At 48.3% G+C, this 11,345-nt stretch overlaps 1 protein-coding gene across 1 annotated transcript in view; it reads left to right on the forward strand.

Annotated features, from left to right (window-relative positions):
- Positions 1-8,311, forward strand: part of IRF3 (interferon regulatory factor 3) — a 14,296-nt gene extending 5,985 nt beyond the window's left edge. Inside the window, exons 6-10 of the mRNA XM_077917396.1 lie at positions 261-371; positions 933-1,043; positions 3,459-3,827; positions 4,806-4,924; positions 6,797-8,311. Coding sequence (XP_077773522.1) covers positions 261-371; positions 933-1,043; positions 3,459-3,827; positions 4,806-4,924; positions 6,797-6,961 — 875 coding nt within the window. The 3' untranslated portion in view covers positions 6,962-8,311. The remainder of the gene's footprint in view (positions 1-260; positions 372-932; positions 1,044-3,458; positions 3,828-4,805; positions 4,925-6,796) is intronic.
- The last annotated feature ends 3,034 nt before the right edge of the window (positions 8,312-11,345 follow it).

Genomic DNA, 11,345 nt, shown 5'->3' on the forward strand with positions numbered 1-11,345 from the left:
TTTCTTTCCAGATCTGGAAAGAGGAGTCCTGCATTCCAGCCCTGTATTGCCCCATTCCCTCCAAAACCACAAACCAAAGAAGCTTTGACCATTTGCAGCTTCTGCCCTGATGCACTAGGCATTCTTAAACGCCCCAGAAATCCCAGAATTTTGGCATTCTCAGGCACTCATTCTAGATCCACCTCTTTCTGTGTGCGCCTGCCGAATATCACATTTTCTTTTTTTGTTGTTCTTCTGAAATACGTTGTTTTTGCTGCCAGGAGCAGAGAATCTAGCTTGCATCGGAGGCCTGCCCCCATTCAGCTTGGATACGAATCTACCTGTAATCGCAGAGCCACAGCTGGATCAGATACTGGGAGCCGATACGTTTGGTGAGCTTCTTGGATCTAGAGGAAATATTGTCAGGCCAAGCCGAGATTGCAACCATTATCCCTTTCATCTAGTGCGGGAGGAACCAAAGGTAGATCTTCTGTGTGCTTTGTGGTAGATCGGCAAGGCTTCCCGACTCCCAGTTGCTGAACAGCAACAAAAAACAGTTCCCATCTCCTTAGGAACAATCTAGTAGATTTTTGTTCTGAAAGTGGGGGGAATTGTGGCGTTGTCAGGCTCCCTCTCTCTGCCAACCTAGCAGTTCAAAAGCATACCAGTGCAAGTAGATAAATAGGTACCACTCCGGCGGGAAGGTAAACAGCGTTTCTGTGTGCTGCTCTGGTTCGCCAGAAGCAGCTTAGTCATGCGGCCACATAACCCGGAAGCTGTACGCCGGCTCCCTCGGCCAATAAAGCGAGATGAGTGCCGCAACCCCAGAGTCGCCTTTGACTGGAGTTAACTGTCCAGGGGTCCTTTACCTTTTTTTACCTTTCTCTCGATTCTGTTTTTGTGTCTGTGTTGGGTATCAAGTGCTTACTTTGTCTTTTTCTCTCCATGTTTAGGAGCAGAGAATCCCGCTTTCTGTGGAGGCCTGCCCCCATCTGAGTTGAATCTAGTTCCACCCACAACTGCAGCATCTCCCCTGCAGAACCTCTTGAGTAGCGCTACTTTCGGTGAGCTCCTTGAATCTAAAAGAAGTATCTGGTCCCCTTGGTGCTGCTGTGCTTTTAAGTAGTAGAAATCAGGGTGTAAAGTAGCAGGTGGAGAACTCCTTTGGCTTGGTGGGGCAGATCTTTATTCCCACCCACCCACCCTCCTAGGCCAACTTTGACATCAGATGATTGGCAGCAGGGGGAACCATCTGACAAGTTGTGAAAATAAAATCGATTGGCTTGTTGTTTAATACAGTGGTACCTCGAGTTAAGTACTTAATTTGTTCCGGAGGTCTGTACTTAACCTGAAACTGTTCTTAACCTGAAGCACCACTTTAGCTAATGGGGCCTCCTGCTGCTGCCATGCCGCTGGAGCACGATTTCTGTTGTCATCCTGAAGCAAAGTTCTTAACCCGAGGTACTATTTCTGAGTTAGCGGAGTCTGTAACCTGAAGCGTATGTAACCCGAGGTACCACTGTATATATTTAGCCCAGTGAAAATACCGTATTTTTCGCTCTATTGGACGCACCGGACCACAGACGCACCAAGTTTTTAGAGGGGGAAATCAAGGAAAAAATATTTATAGCTAAAGAAGAAGACAAGGCAGCAAGCGCGATCCATCCCGCTCACTGCCTTGGCTTCTTCTTTAGCCTTGCGCAGCATCTTTAGTCTTGCGCAACGGGATGGATTGCGCCCGCTGTCCACCGGGGCTGGACTAGATGACTCCTGGGGTTCCCTCCAACCCTGCAATTCTATGACCTTGGAAGGTGTTTGGGGTCTCCACCACTGGAGGCTTTTAAGCAGCGGTTGGGGGACCATCTGCCTGGCGTTCTTTAGCTGTGATTCCTACATTGTGAGGGGGCTGGGCTAGATGACCCTTGGGTGGCCCTCCCAACTCTATACAGTCCTACAGTTCTGCGGCAGGAGATCCACAGCCACTTCACACAATGCCCACTCCCAATTTTCATCTGAGAGACATGTGGCTTCAGTGTCTAGGTAGCTACCCCCCTGCCACACTTCCCCACCCCACTTAAGCTGATGGAATTCCTGCCCAGAGAAGCTCCCAGCAATCAAGGAGGAGGAATCCGCTGCAGCCGTGAGCAGCGGAGGATCCATGGTCCCCTTCCTTCCCTCCTCCGTAGTTGCTTTGAAGGAGGAAAGTGGGAGAGGAGCTGCTTACACGAGTGTAAGCTGCTCCCCTCCCACATTGCCGCCTCAAAGGGAGCCCGGGAGGAGGGAATCTGCTGCAGCTTCCCCCACCTCCCGCAGAAGCCGCACGCTCTTTAAAGGGGCTGTGCGGCTTCTCCTGGCTTTTCTGGGAGGTGGGGGGATTCCCCCACCTCGTAGAAAAGCCTGCAGGAGCCGCACAGCCTTTAAAGAGGGCGCCGCTCTTGGGGGCTTTTCCCCCAGGAGGGAGAAGGGACTGCTGCGGCCAGTCAGTCCCTTCTCCCTCCTGGAGAAAAGCCCGCAAGAGCGCACGGAGCTTGTGTGCGGCTTTTGAGGGCTTTTCCCGCCTGCCTCCCCCCTGCATTCGCTCCATAGGACGCACACACATTTTCCCTTGCTTTTTAGGAGGGAAAAAGTGCGTCCTATGGTGCGAAAAATACGGTAGCTTGGAAGCTGGAGCTGACCCACCAGCCATCATCCGTCTCGCTCATGATCTCTCCCCCCGATGAAGGAAACCCTTAGCGCTCGTTTATTTCGCCAATCAGGTTGAGCTTATAACTCAAAACCTTTCCCTCCCATGTTGTTTTTGCTGTGTTGGCATCACCAAAGTGACCTTCCTGGGGCAGAAGTGCCCAACCTCACAGGGCTGTTGTAAGGATTATAGGAGTGGGGAGCTATGTAGACCACCTTGTGCTCTTTGAAGGAAAGGTGGGATATAAATGCAGTAATGAATGAACAATATCAGTTGGGGAAGATAGTCTGCAGTCCCTATTGCACATAGCTGGGAGTGAATGCAGTGCCACATACAGTCATACCTCTTGTTACGTTTGCTTCAGGTTAAATCTTTCCAGGTTGCGTCCCGCGGCGACCCAGAAGTACCAGAAAGGGTTACTTCCGGGTTTCGCCACTCACACATGCGCAACTGCTCAAAAATGATGTCGCGCGCATGCACAGAAGCGGCGAATTGCAACCCACAGACGCGGGTTGCGTTCTGCTCAACCAGAGGTACCACTGTACTTTGGAGGACTTACCTATAAGACTGTGCTGGTACATTGAATGGGTGATTTCTCTGGAAGAGGTTTGGCAATTTGCTGCTCTCTATTTTTAGCGGGCGCTCCAGAATGATACTGGCTGCTGCACGGGCAGAGCAATAAGTCGCTCTCCTCCTGGGGGAACAGCAAAGGCTGTGTCTCCTGCCGCTGGGAGACAGGAAGAGTGGGTGGTGTTTTGCACTTGGCTCCCCCAAACTATCCCTCTCTCCTCCTCAGAGTCAGATTTCGAGGTCCGAGTCTACTATCGGGGTCGGCTGGTCCTCGCCGACGTGTTCAAGAACGTGCGAGGCCTGCGCTTTGTGCCTCCAGGCTCCCAGGGCCACTACCCCGATTTGGCAGACGTGGTCCTGCCTGACCCGGTCTGCTTGAACGACAGCCTGCAAGTGACCTACACTCAGCGCCTTCTGCGAGGCGTGGCTCCGGGGGTGGTTCTCCGTATCGAGGATATAACTCTGTGTGGCATGCGCCAAGGCCATTGCCATGTGTCCTGGAGCCAGTCAGAGATGCCTGAAGACGAGACGCCTCATGGGGCTCTACTGAAGGAACAGCTGGGTCCCATTTACAGCCTGCAGCAGTTTGTGCAAGGTATGCAAGGGCTATGTTGCCTGTCCCATAAGGGCTCCTGGGTAAGGGTTCGTGTCTTAAGGGCTCACCCTCGCTGTTAAGAGAACTTTTGCAACAAGTTTTGATTCTCTTTCCACCACTGCTAGAAGGACAGGCACTCAACTCAGATGCCAACTGAAATACAAGTAAATGGTTGTGCCTTCAGGACAGGGATGGGGAATCTGTGGCTCCCCGGATGTTCATAAGACTCCTAGTCCTCCTGGATTGATGCAGTGGGGAAAACATCGAAAGCACCTTATTACAGTGGTTCTGGGATGCGGGTGGTGCTGTGGTCTAAACCACTGAGCCTCTTGGGCTTGCTGGTCAGAAGGCTGGCCGTTTGGATCCCCGTGACAGAGTGAGCTCCCATTGCTCTGTCCCAGCTCCTGCCAACTTAGCAGTTCAAAAGCACGCCAGCGCAAGTAGATAAATAGGTACCAATGTGGCAGGAAGGTAAACGGCGTTTCCGTGCGCTCTGGTTTCCATCACGGTGTCCTGTTGTGCCAGAAGCAGTTTAGTCATGCTGGCCACATGAACAGAAAGCTGTCTGCGGACAGACACCAGCTCCCTCGGCCTGAAAAGCAAGATGAGCGCTGCAACCCTAGTCGCTTTTGACTGGACTTAACCATTCAGGGATCCTTTACCTTTTTACATTGGTTCTGTTCTTACCTTCAAGGTTGTGTTCTAAGAGTGCCACCGGATGAACGCTCCTCAGCCCCACGGCACTTGGGCTGCAGGGTTCTGTCCTCTCCCCTGTACTATTTTAGCATCTTTACCAGGGTGGTCTAACATGCAGCCTTTTTGGTGGACCTTGGCAACATTTGATACCCCTCCACAGCCCTTGCGCCGAGTTAAAGGCCACAGAGATAGTAATCAGCATGCAGCTACCAGTTGAGGAACTGATAGGGCTTTAGAATATAAAGGAAATGCTCTTCTCCCTTTCTCTCCCTGCCTCCCCAGACCTGGTTGGATATATGGAAGGCAGACAGGGATCCCCTAAGTACACCTTGTGGTTATGCTTTGGGGAAGATTGGCCAGACACCCGCCGGCCCTGGAAGAAAAAACTGCTCATGGTGGAAGTAAGTACTTCTGTCCCTTTCCATGCTTTGCTTAAGCACCGTCCAATATGCTGCTCTCTTTTCCGCAGCTCAGAAGCAAACATCTACAAGTGCTGCCTCTAACTGATTTAACACAGCTGATTCACTGCAACCAGGGTTGCTCATGCATGGTTTGAAAAGGGGGGTATACTTTTAGTATGTTCTTGGGGGGCGTCTGTGAGCTGGAGTGGAAGGAAGACCTGGAGATTAATTCTGCCACAGTGGTTGCTTGGAACATGTCCTCCTGCACCATCTTGCTCCTGTTTATTCCAAACCTGGTGTGGATCTGAGGTACTCACAAAAAGACTGTCCCATCATACTTTGACCCAGGCATAAAGATAACTAAAGCAAATATTGTTAACACACCTTGAGAAGCTTTACCACAGGCTTCCTCAACCTCTGCCCTCCAGATGTTTTTGGCCTACAACTCCCATGATCCCTAGCTAGCAGGACCAGTGGTCAGGGATGATGGGAATTGTAGTCTCAAAAACGTCTGGAGGGCCGAGGTTGAGGAAGCCTGTTTTACCACTTAGGACAGAGCAATGTTGACATGAGCAGTGAAAGTTCCTTTGTCTGAGGATTCACTGTGGGACCTGTGGACCTCCAGATGTTGTTTGACTACAGTCCCCATCAGCCACAGGCAGCAAAGGCCAGTGGTCAGGGATGATAGGATTTGTAGTCCAGCAACATCTGGAGGACTGCAGGTTTCCCCTCCCTGCTTTATTGCATATGAGAGAAGAGGGAAATAATTAGGATATTGGCTAAGGTGACACATGCATCATTTTTGAATCAAAGCACATAAGAAAATCTTTACAACTGTTTTATACACAGGCGAGATTATGTAAAACTAAAATTGACTGACCGTGATTTCTTGAATTGAGTAATAGGTCCTTTAAGTCTTGTAAGTATCTTAAAAATCAAAGCCTCATACTCCCTGTGCTTAAGCTAGAGAATAAGATTATTCAGTGATAAGGGTAAAAGCAGTGATGTCATGCAAACCAGCTTGGGGGTGTGGGAGAACTGGAATTGGGAGTCCTAACAAACATGCGAAGGATCACAGGCCCCCATCCCTGCAACAGATAGTTTACATCATCTACAGCTTTCATAGGGACTTACCTTTTTGCAAAATTGGATACCTGATCAACTGTGGGTACTTCTTTAGCTGATAAATATGTACAGTGGTACCTTGGTTTAAGAACGATTTGGTTCACAAGCTCCGCAAAACCGGAAATAGTGTCTTGGTTTCAGAACTTTACCTCAGTCTAAGAATGGAATCTGAACGGTGGAAGGCCTCATTAGGGAAAGCATGCCTTTGTTTAAAATGGTTTTGGTTTAAGAACGGACTTCCGGAACAGATTAAGTTCATAAACCGAGGTAATACTGTATATATACAGTGATACCTCGGGTTAAGAACTTAATTTGTTCTGGAGGTCTGTTCTTAACCTGAAACGGTTCTTAATCTGAGGCATGCTTTCGCTTCAATGCTGCTGCTGGCACGTGATTTCTGTTTTTATCCTGGGGCAAAGTTCTTAACCTGGAGCAACCACTTCCTGGTTAGCGGAGTTTGTAACCTGAAGTGTCTGTAACCCAAGGTACCACTGTATGTCCATTAATCAGCAAAACTCTGTAGCCAAAGTCTGTTTTCACTGCAGTGGGCAGAGCGGTTCCCTCTAAGGTAGCCCAGCCCTCCCTCCTTTTATGTAGCCCTGGGGATAAAGTGGGAAAATGCTATAGTCTCTGCCCTGCCACACATGGTAGGCAGTTCTATTAAGTACCAGGGAAGAACTAAATGAACGGAACACAAGCAGCAGCAACTGTTTTGTTTTCGTTCTCTCCCCACTTCCCTTTTCACAGGTCATCCCTAAGACACTGGAAGCTCTCTACGAGTTGAGCCAGTCCCGCGGGGCCTCATCATTAAACGGAGCAGAGCCGGACCTAAGGATATCGGATTCGCTGCAAGGATCCCTTCTGGACCAACTGAGAGAATGGCAAGGGAAGATGGAGGTGCAGTTTAATTAGCCGCGCAAAACTTTTATCCCCCTTCTTTCGGAGATAGCTGCAGATTTGGGTCCTCTTCCTCAGACAGCTTTCGTTGTTTCTCTTACGCAGCAGAATCGACACTCCTCTTTGCCAGTCCTGAGAAAGGGGCATTCCGGCAGCCCCTTTGGTGGAGATGGTCACTGCTCACTTGCACAAACCTTCCACTGAGACAGCTGGCAGCCGCTGTCGGTTTCTATTAGCACCCCTGCATGCAGAGGATATTCAAGAGTTTGGGGGGGGGGTTTCGTTTGGGTTTTTTTGCTTCATCCGTTCTTGTTCATATCGTTCGTTGGGTTCGTCGTAGGCGTCACGACCACAACCAGCAGCTGAACATGGCAAAAACACGCCTCTTTAACTAAGTCTTTGGCTGTTAAACACTCTCTGGCTTTTAAAATGTGAGGGTTTTTCCCTTTATTATTATGTTATGCACTTTGTGTTTTTATGTTGTCAACCACTCTGTGATCTTTAGGTGAAAGTCGGTACAGTGGTACCTCGCAAGACGAATGCCTCGCAAGACAAAAAACTCGCTAGACGAAAGGGTTTTTTGTTTTTTGAGCTGCTTTGCAAGACGATTTTCCCTATGGGCTTGCTTCGCAAGATGGAAACGTCTTGCAAGTTTGTTTCCTTTTTCTTAACACCGTTAATACAGTTGCGACTTGACCTCGAGGAGCAACTCATAGCACGCGGTGTGGTAGCCTTTTTTGATGTTTTTAAAGACTTTGGTGATTTTTGAAGCTTTTCCAAAACTTTCCCGACACCGTGCTTTGCAAGACGAAAAAAATCGCAAGACGACAAAACTCGCGGAACGAATTAATTTCGTCTTGCGAGGCACCACTGTATATAAATTTAAGAAATAATAATAATGGCAAAAACTGGATTTATCATCTCTGAGTGTCTCAATTATGCTTAAGATTTAATGCTACTTTTTACTGCTTCTTGTTTGCAATCTTAGTGTGTTTTTTTATCTCACTTTTTAATCCACAGTAATTCTGATGCAGGCTTGCTGTTTTTCTTAAAAATCATTAGATGCACCCAGTCCTTTCTTTTGATGGTGCTAAGACGGTAGCAAGTTTTTGCCAATTCTCACCCTGTTTGCCCTAATATAACTCCAGTCAGTCTCCTGCCTTTTTCCTTATTTCAGTCCTCAGCTCTGCTAATCATCTTGTTATCTATAAACTTATTTTAAAGTCTCCTCCCTCCTCTTGACATTATTCCTTTCTCTCCATTTCTCTTTACATGATTTCATTGGTTATGCACTCCTTAGTCCACTCATTGATCTGAGTACTTTTAGTAGAACAAGATTTAATTAAAAATTTCATTTTCTGGTTATGTCCTCTCCCTTTTTCCTCTTGTCTGCAGTCACTTGTTCTGGTTATGTTCACACGCCTCTAAACCACGTTTGTTCAATAAACACAAGAGTAGTTTTACAGAGAAGCAAACAAGCAACAACTGGTTTCTTCAAAGTGTGGCTTGTTTTCCAGCTGTTTTTGCCTTGTTTTCCTATAGTGCCTGGGGTGGAGCTGCCAAACAAACCATAGTTAAGGCTGTTGGGTGCAGGTATCATGCCAAACCATAGTTTGAACAAACCAGTTTATAAGCCAACAAAATCCTCCAATTGCTTCACATTATGATTCCCAGAAAACAAACCATGGTTAGTCTGCTGGGTTGGGTTTGGATGTTCAAACTAAGTATGCTGAGCAAACCATGGCTCAGCATTATGTGTGAACCAGGCCACTGGCTTCTAACTCTGCGTGGAACTCCCTACCTCTGCCTCTCTGGTTTCTTCTTTCAGAAAACCAATTTATTCTGGACTGCATTTCCTTTCAACAGGCCATTACAGGTTTGGCTATACAGTACTCCCTCTCAGTTTCTTCCCTCCCTTCACTTCCTAATGATGCTGGTTAGATTTCAAAGGGTGACCCTGCGAAGCAGAGAATGATTTTTCTAAAATGTGCAGTACATTAGTAATTTTAGGCACTTCATAAATAAAACTAAGACTATGTACACACCATTTCAACCCCTAACCTGCCATGATTTTGAAGGCAAGAGCAGCAAAGAGTTGAAGGATTCAATACAAGAAAAGCCCCACAGGATCGGATCAGAGGTCTAGCAACTAGTACTGGGAAGGAACTATCCTGCCTCTGAACCTGGAAACGCCACGCAGCCATCATGATCAGTTACCATTGACAGACCGATCCTTCTAATCCCCCTTTTAAAGCCACCTAAGCCAGCGGCTGTCTCATCTTGTGGCAGCGAATCCCATGAATCATTATACACTGTGTGGCACTTTCTCTCATCTGCTCTGAAACAACCTGCCAGTTCGTTTCACTGGATGACCAAAACTTTTGACTATTTTGGGGGGGGGGGGAGAAAAACTTCAACCTGCTCTCTCTGCAATATGCTTGATGCAGTAAGCCTCTATAGGGTCTCTTCACCCCCAGCTGATTACGTTTTTTCCTAAACTGAAAAGCCCCAAACATTTGTGTTGCGCCCTTACAGAGAAGGTGCTGCAGCTAATCCGAGCTGGAGTCCCGAATGCCAGAGGGGTGTGAGTTCAGACAAAGTCCACATCTGTCCCCGACAGCATTTCCCATTTTTCCTCTCTTTCCCACTAACCGGTGTCAGCTCCTGCAGGGTTAGCTGAAGCACCCACCCTACCAACACGGCTGCTGCTGCAGCCCTTTCGGCAAGAACCTCGCTGAGCAAATTAACCCAGGTTCTCTGGGCTCAAGGCTGCCGCCCCATTCTTACTCTCAACTTTTCCAATTCATAGCCTGGCGCAGGAAGTCAAAGTAACAACAACAGCAGCAGCAGCAGCAGCAGCAGCAGCAACAACAACAACAACAACAACAACAACAACAACAACAACAACAAACAACAACAACAACAACAACATAATCTTAGAAAACTGCCCCACTTTCTTGAAAATGAGAATTTTGTTTGCCAGCAGCTGTTTGTGGGGGTTGCTTAGAAGACTTCTTTAGCAATGTTATACCGGATTTTCAGAAGGGCTGTTACATAGACTTCCTTCTCTGCACAGTCCCTTGCAAGTTTCTTCCTTACATTCTCCTCCCACCGGTGTTTGTATATACTACAACTCCCATCATCCTTAGCTAGCAGGACCAATGGTTGGGGTGATGGGAATTGTAGTCCAAAAAAAAAAAAAAAAAAACAACCCCCACACACAATAAAAACCCCAGCTGGAGACCCTGGTTTGGGAAACCCTGGTTTATACACTTCCTCCTGGGATAGCCAATGTAGCGCTCTCCTACTTACTCTCTTCATCCTCAGCCATTTGTCACACTGGTAGGGGATATTGGGAACTGTAGTTCTCCCAATACCTCTACTACATTGGCTACCCCTGTATTACCCCACCTCTCAGGTGTTTCTTGGGCAACCTGACTCTGGGCATCCTCAGGGGGTGGCAACAACAATGACCAAAAGGGTACAGTCGACCAACTACAGCAAGGGGAAGGGGAAAGCGAAGCTGTGGCCCTCCAGATTTTGCCAGACACCTCCCATCCCTGACCGCCAGCAGGGGCGGATGGAATTTGGAATCCAGTGACAATTGGAGGACCACAGCCCCCACCCCCCATTATTATACAATGTGATCGGGTTCAACTAAGTACCAGGCCTGGGTGATGCACTGATATATCACCCAGGACCAGACCGCGATGGTGCCTTCACCCAGCAGGATATCACAGGTGAAACCTCTGCCATTCCTGAGCTCCTCCGCCCTGCAGAAGAACAAGCTGCGACGGCCGCAGCCCCACAAGGCGCTGGGGTGAAGCTGCCTCAGCTCTCTCAGCCGGAGAGGCAGCAGTTTCACCGCAGGGACGTGGCTGATGCAGCTCGATGCAACACTGCAAAGTGTATCACTGTATCATGATGTTTGGCTGGTGTTGCATCACAATGTTGAAAAGCTGGTATCGCCCCAGCCCTAGGCGATGTCTCATGCTGATTTCATGGGTAGTTATGAGATAGGGATGAGCCCAAAGAATCAACATTCGGCCCTGGAGGAAGAATTCAGAAAATGGGAACTCCAGAAGAAGAAGAAGAAGAAAAGGCTGAGGAGCTGATCCAGAGTGCTAGGCCTACTCTAACGTGACTGCTTAAATAGGGGTGCAGAGATGCAGTTGCTCCCCAGAATAGGGCGGGGAGAGGGTTGCCATATGCAAAGCAAGATTTTGCCCGATGCCTCAAGCACTCTTTAAAGAATAAAAAAACCAAAGCAGTTCTTCCACAAGGTAGTTGTAGCAACAAATGTGATCCATCTGCGTTCTGGGGGAGTGCACCCCACCCCCCAAAAAAGAAATACAGAGACACGCACACACCCCTCACTAAAGGACCACAGAGACAGAGC

The sequence above is a fragment of the Podarcis muralis genome, chromosome 13 (assembly GCF_964188315.1).
Source record: "Podarcis muralis chromosome 13, rPodMur119.hap1.1, whole genome shotgun sequence".
Taxonomy (NCBI): Eukaryota; Metazoa; Chordata; class Lepidosauria; order Squamata; family Lacertidae; genus Podarcis; species Podarcis muralis.